General features: G+C 34.0%; 1 protein-coding gene across 6 annotated transcripts in view; it reads right to left on the bottom strand.

Annotated features, from left to right (window-relative positions):
• Positions 1-205: 205 nt before the first annotated feature.
• The window catches only part of EPC1 (enhancer of polycomb homolog 1), an 84,068-nt gene continuing 61,505 nt past the window's right edge, over positions 206-22,768 (bottom strand). For 2 of the 6 annotated variants that reach the window (XM_037510474.2, XM_037510477.2), the window contains exons 3-15: positions 19,560-19,705; positions 18,904-19,110; positions 18,391-18,539; positions 16,856-17,015; positions 14,713-14,889; positions 14,536-14,625; positions 14,299-14,447; positions 11,785-12,137; positions 4,754-4,872; positions 4,587-4,673; positions 3,675-3,816; positions 3,209-3,572; positions 206-1,577 (exon numbers count right to left, since the gene is read on the bottom strand). In XM_037510474.2, coding sequence (XP_037366371.1) covers positions 1,505-1,577; positions 3,209-3,572; positions 3,675-3,816; positions 4,587-4,673; positions 4,754-4,872; positions 11,785-12,137; positions 14,299-14,447; positions 14,536-14,625; positions 14,713-14,889; positions 16,856-17,015; positions 18,391-18,539; positions 18,904-19,110; positions 19,560-19,705 — 2,216 coding nt within the window. In that variant the 3' untranslated portion in view covers positions 206-1,504. The remainder of the gene's footprint in view (positions 1,578-3,208; positions 3,573-3,674; positions 3,817-4,586; positions 4,674-4,753; positions 4,873-11,784; positions 12,138-14,298; positions 14,448-14,535; positions 14,626-14,712; positions 14,890-16,855; positions 17,016-18,390; positions 18,540-18,903; positions 19,111-19,559; positions 19,706-22,768) is intronic. The other 4 variants (XM_037510475.2, XM_054695029.1, XM_037510476.2 and 1 more) reach the window with 2 other exon arrangements.

Below are 22,768 nucleotides of genomic sequence, written 5' to 3'. Positions count from 1 at the left end.
AAATACCATGAGAGAATAATTTTTTTCCCAATGCTATAGGACCTAAAGTAGTCTTAGGCACAATCATCAATAACTAAATAACTGTTAGAAAAATGAACTTAAAAGTTATCATTCCCATTCCCATGTCCCCTTTGTACTGAAATGTTTTAAATCAAGTCACACAAAAGTTCTTGGGTTGAAAAGAAAAGCAAAAGACCACTACACATTAGTTTGTCAACATGTAATGCCCTGGGTTTATTTTGTGAGAATTCTATCACAATTTTTCCAGGTGGGATTAAAAACCTTAAGGATAATGTATGCCATTGGACTGGGCATTCAGACTTCGGTACTGACAAAGCACTAGTAGTAGTCTGTTAAGTACCATTCTCTTCACAGAAGAGAAGTCAAATATTTCCAAAGGAAGGCACCCGATATTTGTGGTTCTGGCCTTGCAGCCTTCTGGAGAATCTTAAAAGGAAAAAAGCTGGCTGGCTGTTTTTAGAAACTGGAATGATGATACACGTACAGCAATTACTGCATTCTTCTCCCTTATATCCTTTTTGTAAGAACAAGTAAAGAATGAAGTCTTTTAAACAATTCGACAATAAAAAAGTACAATTTTTTGTGCTAAAAAATGGGCAAGACAACATAAACTCCAGTTGTAAGGACTCCATTTGCATACTTGATTTAACACTTTTTGGTGTGGAAGGAAATGGGACTACTGGGCTGTTTGTAGAGCAGCAACATAACATTAGTGCTTTAAGTACCAGAAACTACCCACAGGCTTGTGGGCAAGTGGGGATGGGAAGATTCAAGAGACTTCATTTTTAGCTTGTTACTTGTCCTAATGATAGTAGACCAGGAAGATCCCCATTGAACAGTACATTCCCCATTTTTAAAAAACTGATGCCTTTTTTTTTTTTTGTAAAATTCTGTATGTATGTCACCATTTTTTCACATGATACACAGAAAACTCAGGGACCCAGAGGGGAACCAAGTTATGTTATACCATTTACAAAATACCAAGGAGTCCACAGCTACCTAACACATTTACTACAGCACAGGAACCAATGAAGGTACAGTGTACAAAAAACTGTAAACACGGCACAATAAATAGATAAAACAGCAGGTTCCGCACCATGCACATGATGTGATGACACTTCATCTCTATACAATCTCACATCTCACACTCTTTGTTGCAATTTATTTCCCTCCCACCCCCCACCCCCAAGTGCAAAGCATCACAAATGAACATTTCTGTATTCAAGTAACATATATACAAGGGTATTACAAATATGCAGTACTGTACAGATAATTGCTGTATTCTTAATTTACAGATGTTGATTTTTTTCCTATTAACAGTAAGAAAAGAAAAATTGAAGCATGAGAGATGAGCATTGCTGTCAAGTCCCCACAGCTGCCACAGAAACGCATGTGCTGCATTCCATCATCCCTTGCATTCAAAATGCTACTGATGCATAGCACCTAATCAAGTCCCCAGGCTGCAGTTCCACTCCTGAGGAAGCTACGTCACCTCCATCGCTACTGTATTGTCTGCTATGTTGTTTAGTGCTGGCTTTTCTGATTCATGATTTTCCCTGTTAAGATAAAGTTCAATAAATTACTTATCTGCAGTTTACCAGTTTACCAAATCAAGACTTTAATAATAGGAAGAAATCAAACTTTGGGGGGCAAGACAGCAAGAGGAGGAACAGAAACCCTTTAATAGATTGTATCAGGAATGTAGAACCAGAAGTCAGGCTTATGTCTACCATAAATTCTATGTTCAACTACATTACCAAAAAAATACAGTTATACTCTAGCAACCTAGATGATAGAAACATAAAGAAACCCCAAATTTTAATTTGGAACAAATCTTTCTTAAGAATTTTAGAAAAGTGGGCCTCCCCTGGTGGCGCAGCAGTTGAGCACTGGGCTGCGAAGCTGCCTGCAGCCTCTGCAACACCAGTTCGATCCCCGGCCGCCGGCAAGGGTCCCACAGGCGCGCAAACCTCTCCTGATGCACCCGCTGCTCCCCTCAGCAGTGTATTTCGTCAGTCTGCCTGGTCTGTTCCCTGCTCTGGTGAATTCTCTCACCCTCCCGCGCTTCTGACTGTACCCAGTGCTTGTATAAATAAATAATCTTTAAAAAAAAATTTTTTTTTTTAGAAAAGTAACTATTACGACTAAGATTTATTCAGGATTTTAAATGAGGGTTCTATAAATGGAGTTGAGTAGGATAGCCACTTAAACTGTCAGTTAACTTCTCATCTTTAAAACAAATAGATTAATAAATGACATAAAAGTTCCACACACCGTTTCATGGTCATACAATCCTATAGGATTGAATATGGTGCATTATGTATTTAAACGAATATATAATTAAGACTGACTAGCTATTACTAGACCCTGAATACTAGTAAGAACAGACTAGTGTTGAGCAGATGATGACTAAACCTTAAGTTTAGAAGCATACAGAGATGTATGGGCCTGGAAACTAAAGTTCTGTGACTATAAACCCTGCTTCTGCCTTTGGGTTAGTCATGTGGGGAATTTTACTTATCTTCTAGAATCCTAATTGTTCCAAACTCTGGTCTTTTACCACTAACATCAACTACTAACCTTCCCAAGGCTCGAGACACATTAGTTTACTTGTTAAGTTTGAACACATTGATACTTGCTTCTCTCTCCTCCTTTTCCAAAACTAAGTATGACTCTGGGTCAAATTTTATCTTATAGACCATTCCTAGACCTCGGGTATGCAACAATTTCTCCTTATATTAACACTATAGCCATACCTGTCTAATTAATTTGAAAAAAATTTGTGATATTTCAAATCATTCTCACCTTTTACAATGACTATTATTTAACTTTTCATATTTTTTATCATAATCATATACATAAGCAACTGGGGAAGAAACTGTAAATGGAAGATACATTCTAAAGAAACTCCTTCTATCCAAGGGTAGCATTATAAAAGCTATTATTATACTAAGAAAGTAGTGTCTAAATTATATGTGCACTATTCACATTTAGTTAAAATTCTCAACAATACTAATTGTAACTTCCATCTTTTTAGTTCTTGAATAGAGTCAATTCTCAGTATACATTTTTAGTATATAAAAGGAAAGGATCAAAAAACACACAGAAATAAGTAGAAAGTGTTGTATGAAAATTTAAATTAGATCTCATATTTTCCAAACATTGTAGGCTTAAAATTACCACTCACCTTGGAGCTGACTCTACCGAAGACGAAGATGGAACCTTGGAAACTTGACAGTTTGCTGCGGCAGCCAGCTTTAAGGCAGACGATGGAACAGCACTTAAAGTCCTAGGTATATGTCGTGCATTTATGGGGGCAATAGAGTTTACAGTGGCAACCGATGAAGGTACAGTTAATCGAATGTTGTTCCCAATCAGAACCTGAGTTGTTGCAGAATTGGCAGCAGTTACTTGATGACTCAGTGCACTGTGGGAACTTGAAGTCTGTGTCATGTTTGAAGGCTGTAACAAAGTTGAACCTGCCGTTGATGGACTTGTATGTACAAGTGCTGTTGGTGTAGTACTACTGAGGTGTAAGCCCTTGTATACTCCTAGAGGAAAAGAAAGATGCATTTAAACAATGCTCAGTTTTGCTGTTTGTATTATAGATGTTACAGATATTATCAAAACAATTGAAATGTCTTTATCCTTACCTGAGGCTGGAAGGACGCCATTCACCCCAATTCCAAGCACCACATCATCCTTCATCTTGAATCCCATCAGTTGTTCTGATGTCACCAAAGCAGAAGCGGCAAATTGAGCACTAGCAGAATCCAAAGTCTTGGAAACAAAACCCTAAAAAGAAAAATACAAAATAAATCTAATTAGTATCATTTAGTGTGAAATTATTATTACAGCTACACAGGTATACCAAAATCAGTCTGAATATAAGGGAAAGTGGCAAACCACTGAAATAGCTTTATTTTGATAATTTGAGAAATGATAATTTTTTTTAAGGATTATGAATTTTGGTGTTCAGGTGGCAAGATATATAAAATGTGGAAAATAGTAAACTTCTTATCTATCTTTGTCTAGATAGGAAACATGTTAGTATAAAATATTTCAGTGATTTGCAAATACATATAAAGAATAAATGAATATGCAAACTTCTTTTACCTAATTTATACATGTAAACAATCAAAACAAAAAATACCTTTGGGTGAGTGAGATAACTACCCCTTTAGAAGTAGAAAAACAACACACCATAACTTATGTCTAGATATTAAGGGGCCCCTTGAATTTTTTAAAAAGGATTTTCCTCTAAGATGCTTAGAGAACCAAATCTCAGTCTTTAAGCCCTAAGTGTGTTTAAATGACAAATACTTATCTTGCGTTAGGTTTGAAAGTGACATTTTTTTTAATGGTAAGGGAGGTGTTTTAGAGTAATTTTTATAAATTTTAACAGTAATTACAATGCCAAAGATAATGAGCTGGGTGTGATTATATACTAAAGATACATTCACAAGCTATAGGTCAGACTTGAGGGCAGGATCTCCATCTCATTTAACTATGCTTTTTTTTTATTTTTAAAAATAGGGAGCAGAGGCAACAGCTTCCATACTCACCTGTAATGTTCTTTCTAAACCCTGTATAGAATGGCTATGATGTAGATTCAGGTGAAAGCCACTTTTCTGCTGGTTAGATGCAAGGTTCTATGACAACAGTTGGTAATTAGAGATGAACTCTGGTGGGAAACAATGAGGGATAATCATAAGACAGACAAATCCCTCACCTGTGAAGTGTTGGTGGAGGAATTACTATTTGCTTGCTGTTGCTGAATTTGTGCAAGCTGCTGTTTCTGCATTAGTGCCAGTTGCTGTTGATGTTGCTGGTATTGTTCGGCTGTAAATGCTGAACATAAAATGAAGAAATCACTTTATAAAAATGCATAGATATCATTCACATCTTACAATGCATAGATATCATTCACATCTATGAGCATTAAAAATATTTGTGCAAAATTAAAGCATTTGACAAAAGTTCATGATCCTGTCAAAGATCACGTCCAAATTAAAATTTCAGCCTTTTTCCAACCATATTTAAAAAGAGTGGCTTGAGTTCAAAGAAAAACAAAATTAAACTTCCCCAGTTAAACACAGAAAGAGAACTGCTTACTTTCCAAGGTTTTAGAACCATAATTTGTGTAAAGCTGTGACACTTGTGCTAGATGGTGTAAAAAAGTAACACCAGCTTTTAAAATCCACATTATTTGGAAGTCAACTTTGCACTGATACTGAGAAGAAATCTGATAATTATTATTTGGTTTCCAGGTTACTCATATGCATTCAGATGATTCCTAACAGTTCTGTGTATAAATACTAACTGTTCTACATATTTTCTAATTTCAATCAATTCAAACATTTCCTCTACATAAAATATAGGGTTGTTGTCTATTAATTTCTGTATTTTATTTTTAAAGTATCCATCCTTAAAGTTCAACAGGAAGAAAAGAGGTTCCAAATGTTAAGATTAATTTTCCCCACCCAATTAACCCACCTGGAAAAAATCCAGTCAATAAGAACGGAGTTGTTTATGTTGATTTACTGTACAGAATGATGTCTGAGGAAAGACACTGTGTTATGCTACTTATGTTTGTCTATGGAGAGCTCAGTTCTAAAAAAAACAAACAAAAAAATGTTCATTTATTACCCCCCAAAAAGTGTGTGCAGTTTTTAAAAAAGGAAACCTTTTTCTTCTTTTGCCAATTAAAAAAAGGAAAAAAAAGCACATACAATCACAACATCTGACTTTAAAGGCTTCTTTAAGAAGCCTGTGGTGTTTGGGTAAGAACTATTTCAAAACAAAAAGAAAGGGTTATCATGCATCCCTGGGTGTCAGGGAATCTACATCATGCAATCTCCTCACTCTGAAGTTTAATATTTTGAGATTATGGTCACCTATTTGTTGTTGTCTTTAACTACATTTTGATAATATAGATCGAATATCACCTCATCAAGTTTCATAATTCTCATAACTAATTAAGCATCTATCTCCAGCATACAGCTTCTGCCTGGCATAACTACAAAATGTTTAGGGAGATATTCTACTACACTTTGAATGCATGAGAAAATCACTAAATAATATTCAAAAGTTATCAGTGCTTATACAAGCTTTTTATATTTGAGAAACTAAGTTCTTGGGCTACAAAGGCAATAGAACACTCTCATTGGAAAAAATTCTACTTATTTTGTATGTATTACAAATCTGTATTTTCCCCATGATTTTCTATTCCTATTTAATGTTTGCAAATTAAGATTTGAATTTTACAGGGAAGACTTTTACTGATAAGATAAGCACTAAATAATTATACAAAACTTTCTGTCAACTTAATTCCAAGATAATAAAAAGTGCTGTATTAGAACTTGAAAATCTACAAAAATTAATGCTGTTCACAATAAATGTAATTTTCTTACATTTATAAAAAAATCATAAAATGTAACTGTTAAAATTAAAAAGTCCTTAATTTACTAGGTAGTTTTGCTATTTTTTTTTTGAAATTTACACTATAATTTGCTAAGTCTTGAATTTTCTAGTAGGAGCTGCTCAGCAAATTACTTTAGGAAAGGATAATTCTGGATATCAGATCATGACATAATTAGAAAAGCAGTAATTTAGCATTACTGAAGACCTACATAAACTCTCCATTTATAAGGAAAAAATATTCTTTCATAGAACTTGGTAGTGTTTCATAATTAAAAAAATTTAATAACAATAAACTGGAAATCATTTTGAATAAAGGCCCAAATATTTTTGCCTTATTTACATCAACATTTTTTATTTTTTATAAAGATTTATTTACTTATACAAGAACTGGGGTACTGGCCAAAGGCGTGGGAGGGTGAGAGAATTCATCAGAGACAGAGCGGGGAACAGAACAGGCAGATGGACTGAAAACACTGCTGAGGGGAGCAGCGGGCAAGACAAGAGGTCTGCCGCACCATGTGGGTATCTCCCTGGCCAGTTGGGAATCGAACCTGCACTGCAGAGGCTGCGGACAGCTTCACAGCGCTGCACTCAACCACTGTGCCACTGGGGAGCCCCTACATCAACATTTTAATCTTTGGTTTCTGATGGTCTTATTACTTTCAGTTTTTAGCCAGTTAACTTTCTCAGAATATTTAGGAAACAAATGCAAGCAACATCTTAGCTCATTAATGCACAAAGACTTTGCATCGCTATATTAATCTATTCTTGGATATTTCTATAATGTAGATATGAAATTTTCTCTGGACATTTTTTTGTAAACCTAGAAGAAATGTATACAGCTACATATAAGTTGGAAGTTATGGTAGTAAAAACTATGAGTCTAGGGGGCAAGAGATCTTGATCTTTTTAGTTCTTAACAATACTGTAACTTGAGTATTCCTGATCAAGTCACTTAACCATTTGGGATTCAGTATGTTCATCTAAAATATGAAAGAAATTAAATGAGGTGATCATTAAGATTTTTTTCAGCTGTGAGGTACTAAGATTTTTATATATCACCTGAAAAATAAAATTATAATCAAAAGGCTACGTGAATGAGTAGTAAGTGTGGATAAAGATAGTAAATTAAGGCAAATACAATTTGACCTGGGTTTCATATTTATATTGAACCCCACGATTTTGGAAAGCCATTATAATTCAAAGTCTAACCAGATGCGAAATGGAAATACACAAAATAACCCTAATTTCTCTAAATCTCTATCAAGGTAGAAAGTTTTTAGGTTGTATGCCCACTTCCAGACACAGTGTGGTAGTGAAGTTTGCAATTTACACAAAAATGGGTAGGATGGTTTGATGGACCAAGGACCAAATCTAGAGTAAGAATAATTTTACAGAACTATAAACTTTTGGTAGCTTCTAACAACTCTCTGGGGAAGGAAATCATTTTTTTAAAAAGATTTATTTATGCATACAAGAACTGGGGGATAGGCCAGAGGTGTGGGGGGTGAATGGATGCACCAGAGACAGAGTGGGGAGCAGAACAGGTGGATCGGCTGAAATACACTGCTGAGGGGAGCAGTGGGCGAGACAGGAGAGGTCTGCAGCGCTATGTTGCTTAGCTCCCTGGCTGGGAAGTGGGGGTGGGAAGGATGACAGGTACTTAGGAAAATTATAATAAACAATTTGAAAGTTCAGTTTGAGAAGATGGAGTCTAGATTACCAAAATGTACATTGTTTTATAAAAAAACAAAGCAAACCAAACCACCATTTTAAAAGACATCCCTCATTTAGAAATTTCTTTGAGCAGTACAAAGACAGGAAATTATTTTAACACAGGAAAAAAAAGGTAACGTTAAAGGAATATAAAATGAAATGCCCCAGACAGCTATTAAAGTATGATCCCTTTATCAGTAGGCTTGATTAGATAGTTTTGAAGTTTATAAGCACTAACTTGCCATCCAAAAATCCAATTTGAAAACACAAGTCTGTTGGAATTCATTTGGTAGCAAAACATTGACTGAACCTGAATTCATCTGACTGAGAATGACTCAAATATGAGATTATTTGCAATCAAATGTTCCACTAAGTGTGAATATTCCTAAACTTCATTATACCACTGTTAAACTATTAATGTATTTTACTAAGGGTGCCATTTCAGACTCCGCTGAGGGTGTATCTGAATTTGAAAAGCATATGGATAAATATTAAGGGTCCTACAGATTACAAAATTAGTGTTTATAAAAAAAAATTAAATGCTCAAATCTAGAGTTCTCCTATAGTAAGATTAAAATCCTACATTAAGATTTAAACGATTAAAATTACAAACTGAAGTAAATTGCACTAAGTTAAGTAAGCTATAGTGATTGAGACTTAGACCATCTCATTCCACCTGATACATATTCCCTGTTCAACTTAGATGATAAGCCAAATCTTCAGTGCTGATGTGGGAGCTCAGAAAAAAGAGAAAGCTCATAAAATTTTATTGGAATGAAGAATTCAAATCCTGAACATATGATTGTAGTTTTAAAATCATTTTCTATTTCCAGTCTTACTGATTTATATATAGTATATTCTAATTATGAAAAAAGGTATTAATTCTGCCACCTGATACCCCTAAACTCAAAAAGACATATAGATGAATACTTAAGTCACTGAACACACATCAAATCTTCAACGGTGCTTTTTATAGATCAAAAGAAAAACACTAAAAAACTGTATTTGGAAACTGTCCAAATCACATAATAACTAGTTTAAAAAATACGTAATTTATCCTTAAGTACTAAAAATCTAGTTCTAGAAATTCTGAATACACTTAACATATAGTAAGTCTTACCAGGTTCCTCAACATTGTGTTATCCTTCTGTATAGTATCCGGGGGACCCAGTACTTTAGTACCTGACTAACCTGGCTACTGATTTGGTCACAAAAGTAAGCAAAATGGCCAAGACTGGGAAGAAGCAGGCTAAAAAGATTCTAAGCAGTAGAAACAGAGACACAAAAGTTAGTGTGTTAAAGCACTCCCTTTACTATGGGGTCATGATAGCCTAATTTAGTTTTTCCTATTTGAAAATGAGAACATACCCTTATAGATGATTATTTAGAAAGAGGAAATATCAATCCAGAGCGCATCACTGTCACAGCACAAGTATATACATTAATATTTAAAACAACAATCCAATAACCAAAATGGCTAAATCAAAACTCACAGATTTGGTTTAGGAGCAGGCAAGCATTATCATCTAAGTATTATCCCAAACAATGGGTAGGTTCTAATGCAATATTAGTATGGTAAAAACTAAGCCTTGAAAATTACTTTAGTATGTTGCACAATCAGGACCCATTTCTTTCAATAAGCCCCACACAACCAGTTATTCCTCTGGCATTGGACAAGTCCTTTGATTGAATACCAGATGAAGTAGTCTTGTTTGCATTTGGGGTCATGCGTTACGGAAAAAAAACCCTTAAATATTACAATTACACTGACCAAAATGAGATGCTTAACTTATGAGTTAAGTGGCAATGCAGGCATGAACTCTGCCAGAGGAACAAGAGATTCTTTTTTCTCATTTCCAGAGTAGCCCACTCTGGGGAAGACATTCTTTTAGAATTGCAGTTAGAATCCTATATAACATTTGAACTATCAAATTTTAATTTTTTTTCCAGAAGCCTCTAGTTGAATTCATTTAAGATAAATTACATAAGATATGACTCCACTGTAATACATTTTTAGAGTACACAGAGAAAGCTTTGGATTTGTGAAACATTCACAAATATGAGAGTAAAACATTAACCTATAGAAATCTATAGACAACTATTCTCTAAGTTTACAAAAAAGTCTAGTGCAATTTAAGGAAAAATTTAAAATGATTAACAATTGCTTGCAACAGAAGAAAAGTTGATACTTTTTTTAAGTTGTATAACATATATGGGGAAAATAACAATTAAAAGGAAAATTACAGTTTAACAAATGATTACCAAAAGTCAAGCTTTTGGTAGTAGTACTGTTCAATGTTCACCTTTTAATATCTTTGGCAAACACAAGGAAATTTCACAATATCAAAAATAACTTAAGCAGTATAGCCGAACAATTTACATTAAAAAGATCATTATAAGATCTCCTTAGAATAGTTATACACTTCAACTTCTCCACATCAGGGGTTTAGATAAGACTGATGCAACAATACTCAAGAATTCTCATTATTTTATACATCTTAAAAATCTTTATCAGGGAAAACTCTACAAATTAATGCTTTACAAATCTCTACACTCACACTAGATCTGAGCCCTCTATCATAATGAAAAATTCATTTTGATTTTTAAGATTTTGAAAGCAGAGAGAAACTGATTCTTCATGTTTAGAGTCTGAAATTAATGGTATTATAAATAATCTGTTAGTTCTTAGAATGTATTTAGAATATCTTCAGTTGATTTCTGAAATGTGATTATTTTCCTTATGAGCTGAAAGACTTCCATTTTACTAAGTGTTTTTTTATGAACATAAAGTTAATTAATTTATGGAACTTTTCCTGGAAGTTTTTAGGGGAAAAAAAAGCACACTTTCATATTTATTAGAAGGATTAACTGTAGCCCCATCAGGTAATTAGGGAAACATAACAAACACTGTTATAGTCCTTTCAAAATCTGTATTTGAATTACCATCACAAAAATCTGTAGTAACCCTGTAGTAACAATGTTTTAAAGTGAATTCCTATAATCTATATGCCTCCAATAACACAATTTTATGCTTTAAGCTTGAAATAATTTTAGCAATATTTTAAGTAGGTAACATTTATTTTAGATGCATTTCACAATGTAGTCATAAAGCGAGGTATTACCTGAAAGTATTTCCAAAATTATTAAAATAAGCCTTCCTAGTCTGAATTACTACTGTGTCAGTACATGCTTTTTTTTTTTTTGCCTATCTATAGACTTGCTGGTCTACTTTTCAGCAGGCTAGATAAAAAAACTAGAAGTGTCTAAGCATAAAGCAGTAAAATTTATGGTTTATTTTCTTTTCATATTATCTCAAAATGTAACTGCTGAATCTTCTGGTTGCACAGTGCATCCAGGAAACAAATGCCATACATTAAATAGTAATAAACAATGTTTGCATAAGGGTATGTTTAAATGAAGACACACATTTTAATAACTACAGCAACATGATTCAAATAAAGACTTAAAACTAGGTCTTTTTTTAAAAGCTATTTTGAGTGAAAAGGACTTTTAATGATCTAAAATACCCTACTGCTAAAATATTCCCATGCTAGGAATACAGAAATATAATAGACCACATATTCAAAAACTTGATGAAGCTGACATCACAATGAACAAACATACCAAAGTGTGCTGAACCACTGCTACTTTTACTTTGCGTGGAGGTACTGCATGTCTGGGTCCCAGGTTGTGCTGTTCCTGTCCGATTTATACTCTTATATAATTTTCTACAGGAGAGTTCATCATTGTCACTGTCATGTAGGGATGGTGTCCGAGGCCTAAAATGCCGCCATCTACATGATTTGATATTGACTAGTATCTGACTGAGGTCTTTAGAGAAAGATTTGTCCGAGGTATTTGTTTCTGAGGTATTGGCAAATTGATTGACTGGAGAATGTTGTGGTGAGGAAAGCATTTCCAAATCCAGATGGCGAAACATACTGTCATAGTCTGAGTGAGCTCTGTCCAGTAAGACCCTAGTAAAAATAAAGCAGGAAACATGTTGTTATTCAGATATTAGATAGAAAGGTTTTTTTTCTTCCCACAACTTCCCAAACGTCATCACATACTGAATATTCTTTAAATTCGATTATTGCAGTATCTTACTCTCTATGTTAAAATCTCAATTTTTGGCTTCCCTGGTGGCGCAAGGGGTTAAAGTCTCAGCACTATCAAGCTCTGCAGCTAGAGTTTGATCCCCCGCCAGGGAGGTGACCCACATGGCGCAGCAGACCTCTCCTATCTAGCCTGCTGCTCCCCTCAGCAGTTTATTGCAGTTGATTGGCCTGTTCGGCTCCCCACTCTGTCTCTGATGAATTCTCTCACCGCCCCGCACCCACGCCTCTGGCCTGTACCCCAGCTCTTATGTGCATAAATAAATAAAATCTTTAAAATTTTTTTTTCAATTTCTGATAAAATTTTTCTTTTATGTTATGCAATTTTATTAAAAAAAGAGAACAGACTTTAAAGAACAAGTTACATGATTCATTTTGCAACAGCAAGAGTTTTTGAAAGTTCTATGGGCTGGCCTTTCAATATAAGTTACTGATAACATATGAGAGTACTTTCAACCAAAGATTTTCATGTCCATTACAAAGAACCAAAATACTTAATAAAATGTTGCTAAAATATTTATTCTCTTTTTTAAGTAAAAACTTCATCCTTTTTGGATAGTGGTGGTGGGAGGAGAAAAGAAGTAAAAATGATATACTCATAGGATATTTTATACTAGTAACTTACCAAAGACAATTTACAAAAAAAATTTTGACCCATTACTCTAGAAGATGTATTTTAATTATTTATTTTAAAGCTTTACTGACTTATAATTAACAGATAAGGGTTATATATATTTAAGGTGTACAACTTGCTGTTTACTTTTTATTTTTAATGAGGTACCATTATTTTATATCCTTGTTTGTTGTATTTTTATTATTTATATCAATTTATAAACGACTCCATCCTAAAATACTATTAATACTAGCCTGGAATAAAATACAGCCAAAACAGAATTTATCTCTACCAATGCCAACAAAATTATAGGAAAAGGCCCTAAATAAAATATATTTTAGTGCCCACATAATTCTAAGATTAAGTGATTAAAAAAAATCACAATGAAGATTCAAAAATGAAAGAAATGGATGTGCAAGATAGTAACTTATCATAAATTATACTCAGATTTTTTCCTGAAGCCACCTGATGTTGTTTCATGTTTTTTTCCCCCATATAATACATGCACATACACCTTTTCTTCAATATTACATAATCTGTAATGCCTTCCCTCCCCTCACACAACTTCTCACATAAAGGAATCTGAAGTATGAAGGCATTCCATCAGATTTAAACAAAGGAAGAAGAGCGATTAATTAATCCCTGACAAACAGATGTCAAGATCAGGTCATGCATGGATCACTGATGAGTTAGACAACTGAGTACATAAGTTATGTGACATTTCTCGGCCTATTGTGATCATTTTTTCCAATATCTCCCAGACCTCCTGACCCCAACTCTGCAGTTTAAAACTTAATTTATGCAATAATTATTTACACTTGTTTTCATAAGCTACCTTTTCTCCAAATTCTATCTATGAGATATAAGAATTATTCAATCTTGGGACAAAAATCAAGTTTTTTTTTAAACTGAAATTCTTTTTTTTTTTTAATTTTTAAAAAGATTTATTTATTTATACAAGAACCAGGGTACAGGACAGATGCGTGGGAGGTTGAAAGGATTCACCAAGGCCAGAGTGGGGAGCAGAACAGGCAGACTGACTGAAATACACTGCTGAGGGGAGCAGCAGGCAAGACAGGAGAGGTCTGCCGTGCCATGTGGGCTTCTCCCTAGCTGGCTGGGAATTGAACCAACACTGCAGAGGCTGCGGACAGCTTCACAGCGTGGCGCTCAACCGCCTGCGCCACCAGGGGAGGCCCGAAAAGCAAAATTTTTAATAACCCATTAGTTACATTAAAAGCAATGATTGTGTAAGAAACAGGTAGCAAAGTGGCAGATTACTTCAGTTAAAGGAAAAAAAATCAGTAAAGAATAGCAAATGGGAAAAATATGCTATTTAGAAAGATTATTTCATGATAGATTACCCTATTGTCTAAAATATTCCTGTTAGGGAATACAGAATTAACATACCTTCCACCACGCCCAACCCTTCTTCGTGCAAATCCAATACACCTTTGGGGTACGGTGAGGGTAGTTAAGCAGTATCTATATCGCACATCCCCTAATCCTCCATCTTTAGGACTAGTCCAAGGCCAGTTGCCAGTTTGGTCTAAGTGAGGCTTAAAAAAAAAAAAAAAAAAAAATTATTTTATTTTGTTATTTAAGGCAATCAGTTTGTTATTTAAAAGAGAATCTGCTGAGACTTACAGCATAGTAATGACAGCCTGCTTTCCTACGGAAAGCAAAAGGACCATCAGGATCATTCTCTTCCTCAGCCTCTGAAGAGCCGGACAAAACCTTTAAAAAAAAAAAAAATGAAGTGAGTCAAAACATCTCAATGTCAACATTCCTCCTCTATATTAATAGAGAAATTCTTATATTTACCTGGGAGAGAGGTTCTTCATCTGAGCTGGGAAAGTCATACTGATTTAAATCTTTAGCATTAAAGACTGGCAGTGCAGCAGGACTCGTCTGTTGAGGAGTAGCAGCAGCAGACGATGGTAAGACTTTGGGCTTCTTTTCATATTTACGTTTAGGTCGAATAAGATCGGCTTTATCTTGCTGTAACAAAGTCATGAATTAAAACTAGAAACCATGCTTGACAAAACTTCATGGGGACGTTGTAAAAAGTTTACTGCTTCGTTTTTACTCGTAAGATACAAGACCCATGTTTTATCACTTTTATATTGGAAGTCATAGAGGTTGGTCTTTGTGAAAACAGAAATATGCTCTCAGAACCTAAATACAATGCCAATAAGGCATTTTGGTGCAATTAATGTAAACAACAAGAGCAGAAGTTCTCCAACTTCTGAAATCATAAAACTTCAAATCATTTTTTAAATTTTCTATGAAAATTTAAGAGAATATAGAAAAAAGCGTCCTATTCTTTATTCTAGAAAATTAAATCAATGAGGGAAAAATAAAACAATTTTACATGTACATGAAACAAATGACAATAACATAGTGGAAAATAAAACTATGGTGTCCAGGTATTATAAAAATAAAGAATAGTCAGGAATTTAATAGCTGAACAATAATGGTTCTCTAGAGCAGTGAATTTTAAGTAGTTTTAGATCACAAAGACATGAAGTTATTAAATGGGGAAACACAAAAATAAAATATAGAGACAAGATTAACTGAGCAAATGGAATACAGTAATCCAAGACTAGTTTTCTTACAAAAGTATAATTCAAAAGAGCCTAATTTTATTCAATGAAATCTGGAATTCAAAAACTTAAATTATGATCAAAACTATCAATTAAAAGGAACTGTCCCATTAATCCTATTTTAATTTGGAAGATATTAAGAAAAGCACTTTCAACTGTGAATGCTCACATTTCTGGCATGTATAGAGTACAGAACAGAACAGGTCAATTAAAGACTTTGATCTCAAAATATAAAGGTTGAAGGATAACGAAGTAGTCTAAAAGGTTTTAGACAGAGGGATTATGAATTTAGAATAATGAACATGGGAAAAATTCCATTAAACCTTAAAGGTATATTTAGGACTCATAAAACCACAATAAAACATTAGACAAATACAAGATTAATTTGTTTAGTGATCATGTTCTTCTATGGGTAAAAGGAAACAATGTTTTGAAGCTTAATTATAACTTTTCCAAATTATCAAAGACAAAACTCTTCAGTCTCTTCCCCACCTTCCCTAATACTTTTTATTTAACTGAAATGTCCATGTTTTTTTAGAACATGGTCCTTGGCATTGCTCTAAGTAAAAGGAAAAAAATCCAAGATGAAGAAACTATATTCACACAGGTCTGGCAATGTGTACATTCAGGTTTGAATATCTGTGTCATCAAAATAAAAAACTGCCATAATATAATATTAACACGGAGGAGATACCAAAATTGATGGCAGACTCATCCATTCCCTAAAATGAACTGGTATGGTGAGTTTTAAGTTTTATGATAAATTTTATACATAAAATAATTTACCATAAATGAATGTTATCAAGATGATACTATCCAATTAACTACCTTCCTTAATCTCCCTTAGTTCCCTTTCACTCTTTTTATTTTCCCTCACTAATTTTTTTCTTGACTTTCATGAAGCATTTGGTAATATAATAATTTCTTTCTATTTCTAAACCATTTATCTACATTATAAATTATTTAGGAGGTATCTGAATCCCATCTTATATTTTTTTCTTCCACTTAAACAATGATGTGCCCAAGAAAGACAAGACAAACTTGATCAGGAAAAATTTCATATTCTTCCCCCTAGACTTCTATATTTAGTTTGAGTTATTTCAATGCTTCATAATTCTACAATTAGTAAAATATTACTATTATCATACAAAGTAACAGTCTTCCCTTTATAAGGAAATATACTAGAAAAAAAAGAAATTTTAATTAGTGTTTCTGCATTTCTTCATAATATATGTCAAAATCATTAAAAATTTGCAGCGTATTTCATGGCAGGGTTTATTTATTTTTTTTCTTTTTTCACTGGACTGAAAATAAAATACCATTCAATTATCAGCTACTATTATCACAGAAATTTTTATCACCTTATTCACTTTAAACTCCTTCACATCCATTCCTTCCTGATGTTTGAATTGACTGCTATTTGTAATAGGGATGATGGGAATGGCATAAGTAGGCTTCATTGGCTGTCTCTGGGCCATAACCTCAGACATGATCTCTCCATTGTAGTCACCCAAATTATACCTGAAATTATAAAACAGTTTAAAAAGAAGTTTGTAAGTACTTATCCTTATGACTATTAATAATTCATATAATTAGAAACACTAATTAGAACTAAGGTGAAATAGTAAACTATCTGCTGAATGCTTATTAAAATCAAAGATTACATAAATTCCTTTTGTTTATTTTACTTTTTGGTATATAGTTTTTTTTTTAAAGATTTATTTATTTATTTATGCAAGCACTGGGTATAGTCAGAAGCGCGGGAGGGTGAGAGAATTCACCAGAGTGAGAGCAGGGAGCAGAACAGGCAGAAGGACCGAAGTACACTGCTGAGGGGAGCAGCGGGCAGCAGGAGAGGTCTGCGCGCCATGTGGGACCCTCCTTCAGTGGCCGGGGAGCTGCCGGGGATCGAACCGGCGCTGTAGAGACTTCGGGCAGCTTCGCAACCCAGCGCTCAACCGCTGCGCCACCGGGGAGGCCCTACTTTTTGGTATATAGTTTTATCTTGGTGCTATAAATAAATGTCTATGGGGGGAAAAAAATAAAGGTTTTAATTTCAACATAGCAATCTTGGTTAAAGATTTCACCGGGATGTTAAAATTAATGCCTAAAATGGTATTAAGAAAGATTCCAAAATCTGAATGCCTGTGTGGTAAGAATAATTTTTCTGAAATAAATCAAGAAATTTAAGACTGGCTTTCTCTGGAGTAGGGACAAAATTAATAGGGAAGTGAGACCTAAAGTTTTCATTGTGAATCAGTACCATCTGAAAATAGAATAAAAACTTCAGAATTAAATTTTTTTCTCCCTTACATTCCTTCACACAACTCAAATAAGGACAAAAGAATAAGATTTCAAAATAAAAATAACTGGTCTACTTTAATTTTCCTGAAACCAATCACTTTTCAAAGAAAATAAACATAGGAACACTATAGGAACACTATGAAATTATACAAGTATATCATATCATACATTTATTTATTTATAGATTTATTTTTTATTTATACAATAGCTGGGGTACAGGCCAGAGATGCGGGAGGGTAAGAGTATTCACCAGAGACAGAGTGGGGAGCAGAACAGGCAGACAAACTAAAAGGACTGCTGAGGGGAGCAGCGGGCACGACAGGAGAGGTCTGCCACACCATGTGGGAATCTCCCTGGCTAGCCGGGAATCAAACCTGTGCTGCAGAGGCTGCAGACAGCTTCACTATGCTGTGCTCAACCGGGTGCGCCACCGGGGAGGCCCCTCATACCATACATTTAAGTATTCTTTATTATTACACAAAGACATTTCTGAAGTTAAAGATCACTGCTTAGGAAAAAAATTAACTCAATATACAAAATGTTAATGGTACTATCAAAATGTACTTCTTAATGCCATTAAAATATACTTCACCTCTTTTCCATAATTTCCAGTGTTAAGTGCAACAGTTCCCTTTTACTCTTTTCTCTTCGTTTTATCATCTCTAGAATAGTAACAGCTCGACTTAGATCTCGGCGCAGCTTAAGCATTTTTTCATAAGAGGCTTCATCATTTTTGCGATTCTGGAAATATTAAGTTTAATGTCAACAAACTAATCACTGTCATTCTGAGCATAGTTATTGACATATGAAAACATATATATTTGAATTCGGAATATAGTTAAGACATTGAAAGGGAGCATGAATCACCAGAAAATTAATTTTATGATTTTTAAAATGGATTAATATTAATCATTAATACTTAATATTACCATTAATATCATTAATAGTTCCAAAATGAATTGTAGACTCATTTTGTATGGAATTCATTTAAGGGGGTCTATCTTAACACAAATTTAAACACTGCCTTCAGATATTGATACATACCTGTAACAATTTTTCTAACATTAAAAAAAAATTGTAAGAAAAATTTCCCAAATTCACTTACTTTTCGAGTCTGCATTTTTTCAGTGCGTCTTCTAAAAGCCACATAAGGATCATTTGTGCTGGAACCATCTCGCTTTTCTTGTTTTACTGATGGAATAAGACAGGGCCCTCGACAGTTTTTCCTCTTTTTAATCCAATATTCATAAACTTCTCTAATTAATTCATCATCTTCTTTTAGTAGTAGTTTGGCTTCCTGCAGACTGACTGGCTAAATATAAAATCATTATGTCATTTTCATATAATAGACATATAAGGTTCATAAATACTTCTATATCTATTCTAAATGCCAATAACCAAAATAAGAATTGTTACAAATAGTAAACATGGAATTCCTTAATACATGTCAGTGAACAAGATGCTTTATATACTTTTTTTTTTTCCACAATCCCACAGAGATGACATTCAGTATATTTTATGGAAGGGGACACTGTGACACAGATAAATTTGAACATATTGTGCAAGATTACACAAGCGCTATAGTAATGAGCAGACAGGAATATGAATTCATGCTTGTTAACTCTAGAAACTGCTTGCTTATACTCTTCCAACACTGTATTATTTCCATATATATCTATAAAAGTTGCACGCATTTATGATGTATACATATACACACACATACACATGCACACACATTATACATACACAATAAAGCTATACCTGCTGACCACTGCCTTTTTCTAGACGGTCAATCATCTCCTCAAACTGCAATGGGCAGATATCCATTTTCTTTTTCAGTTTATTCACAAATATTTCATCTTCAGAATCCAAATCATAATCAGGTTGTTCAGCATCCAAACTAAAAGCTGACAGAAGAAACCATAATCAGTCATTTACTGTGTGAATCCACTGGAAAAAACCTCTCACAGATAATCTGGATAAAAACAAGAACTGGATTTTTCTAAAGAAATTGGAAAGATTTATTTTTGTTTTTGCAGATTTTGTTTTCAAATTAACTATCTAAGTTTAAAGATGTATTTCCCACACATCAAGTTTAAGAAAGACCATTTATACTGTTGTTATAAATGAGTGAGAGAAGCCAGTGGATATAACTTATTTCTTCTCTACCCCAAGAAAAGAAACTAGAAGTACATTACTAAGAATATAAAGAGATTATTAAATGTATTGGGGTGAACTATATGAAAGGTTTGCAGCTCAAAAATGGTAAGATATAAGCAGTTTCATGTATCTGGACACAATGTATAAGGGAATGGTCTTTTTTGTTTCAACAATACTTGTCATTTTATAAATTATTTAGGCTAATTTATCAAAAGCTTAGACAGTGGGATTTAAAGCTGAAGCATCAGAAGCCACCGCCATTATAATAGCTACTACTCCGTGACTGCATTACTCCTAAGATTAGTCCCCCATGAGATTCTGTTGTTGTTGATAGAGATGTGAAATACTTATTAGTTAAGATTTGATAAAAAGGGCAAAACCCAATCCCTGTACTTTATTTTTAAATGTTGTTCAATTACTTAATAAAACAAAATTAGGTCGATATTGACTAGCAAAATTTTAAACAGTTTGGCATCCAATTTGGTTTCTTTTCTCTCCTTTGCTGTAATTCCTCCTAATAACTTTTTCTATCACCTTAGAATGCAAATTCTTATAAGGCTCTTTTTGATTTAGCTCCTCCAATCTCATCAATACCTTATGATCTAGAAATACCAAATTTTACGCAGCATGCTCTGTCGTATCTTCAAGCCTTTAAATTAGCTCTTTTCTTCTTGTTCACTTGGCAAATGAGTAATCTTAAAACCCAGTCTGACATCCATCAACTTCTGTTTAATCCTTTAGTTGCCCCCCTACCCAGCAATCAGTCTAACTACTTTTACTTTTTCTTTAGAAGCTATGAATCCTCTCCCCAGAAAAATATTTTGCATAAATTACAAGCAATTCATACATTTTTACATAAATTTTAATTCCAATGTCAGACACTCCTGTTCTAGATCACTCCCCTCCTTTAAAAAATATTTCTGGGGCCTCCCAGGTGGCACAGTGGTTGAGCTCTGGGTTGCGAAGCTGCCTGCAGCCTCTGCAGCGCCGGTTCGATCCCCGGCTGCTCCCCGGCCACAGGAGGGAGGGTTCCACATGGCGTGCAGACCTCTCCTGCTACCCACTGCTCCCGTCAGCAGTGTACTTCAGTCTGCCTGCTCTACTCCCCGATCTGGCTCTGGTGAATTCTCTCACCCTCCCGCGCTTCTGACTGTACCCAATGCTTGTATAAATAAATAAAAATAAATCTCTAAAAAAAAAATAAAAAATATTTCTGCACAAATTTATAACCTACTTGTTAAGCACTAGAATATGATCTAGCTTTTTGAGGGGAATCACTATCTTATTTATCTTTATGCAGAGATAGTAAACATGTTTCATGTTGCATGTAAATTCTGGCTATTTTATTGAAAAGTATTCTCTTACCTCTATTCAAGTGGAGATAAAAAAGTTAAAAATTCTGAGTCATCTATTAGTGACTATCTGTGATAGATAAAAGAGAGGACCCATTTGGCTGTCAAAAATCTGTCATCCCTACTTCAAGTTTACTATCTGGCCCAGAGGAATGCAATAAATATCTGTAGACCTGAATATCTTGTTTTATTTTCCATTTCGACCTATATCATACTTCCGTAACATTTCTAATAAATGAATATTCAAACTCCATAAAAATATCTGCATTAAATATTTCTGGCACCCATGTTTCTTGTTACCGCAAGACTGCCAATGGTTTCTCATAATCTAAGTTTTGTTTCTTTCACTATGTAATCAGGATTTTTAGAGATCTCAAAGTTGCTTAAAACTGCTGGATTTAAAACACTTGTGCTTTTTTGTCCCTAACCAAAATAATCAATATAGATACTGTTCAATAGGGTAACCACTAGTTCATATGTGGTTAGTTAAATTAACTTAATCAAATATTCAGTAACTTGATCACATTAGTCATGTTTCAATTATCTACAAAGCTTAATTATTCATAAAAACTAAACAAGTTCTCTCCATATAGCACCTTAACTTTTGCATTATCAAAATACACTAGACTCCTGGCATACAAATATATGACAAGTTACATCTAACATATCAGGAAGCAGGATCAAGACTGGAAAGACAATTCTTAAACCAGGGAAATCAGTGCCCTTTCCACTGAAGTTAACAAGTATCTGAGAATGAGATTGCACACACTTCTGCAAGATGCTTTTTTAAAAAACTTGTACAACACATCTAAATGTTAAAATATAAAGAGGACCAAATTTTATGTGTGTTGGAAATATTAAACTTCTAGAGAAGAGCTAACTATACAAACATCTACTTTAAGATTACATCTGACAACTCAACCACAGCTGAGAAAGATGCAACATATTCATCAGTCCTAGAAGTAGGAGTATCTTTAAATTTTCTATGTGCATATTTCCTAATAGATTATTTTATATAATCACAGTAATCAATCTGACAAATATATACCTATAAAATTTAATATTTTGCCAATAACCCAATTTACCAGCTGATTCAATATATTTTCACCCTCCAGCACAGGACCAGTCTAGGATCAGGTATTATCTTTGTTGTTTCTTTAGTCTCCTTTAATGAAACACCTTCATAGCCTTTCTTGGTCTACTAAGATATTAAAATATTTTGAAGAACACATCTTTCTCCCCAGGAGGAAAACTTCAACATCATCATTATCATTTTTAGCATCAAATTACCCACTTTGTGCTTGATTTTCCCAGCACTGTGATTATACATTCTTAGCTGGCATGCTACATATTCAATTTTCGTAGTCCTCATGATAGCATATAACATCTAGAGGTACACGATATTCATCTATCTGCTCCTCACAAGTGATCATTTTTATCACCTGTCAAGAAATTGCC

Source organism: Talpa occidentalis, unplaced genomic scaffold (assembly GCF_014898055.3).
Source record: "Talpa occidentalis isolate TD23 unplaced genomic scaffold, MPIMG_talOcc4v2.1 talOcc4.14, whole genome shotgun sequence".
NCBI lineage: Eukaryota > Metazoa > Chordata > Mammalia > Eulipotyphla > Talpidae > Talpa > Talpa occidentalis.
The sequence above is the reverse complement of the archived record's forward strand: the minus strand, read 5'-3'. Positions and strand labels throughout refer to the sequence as shown.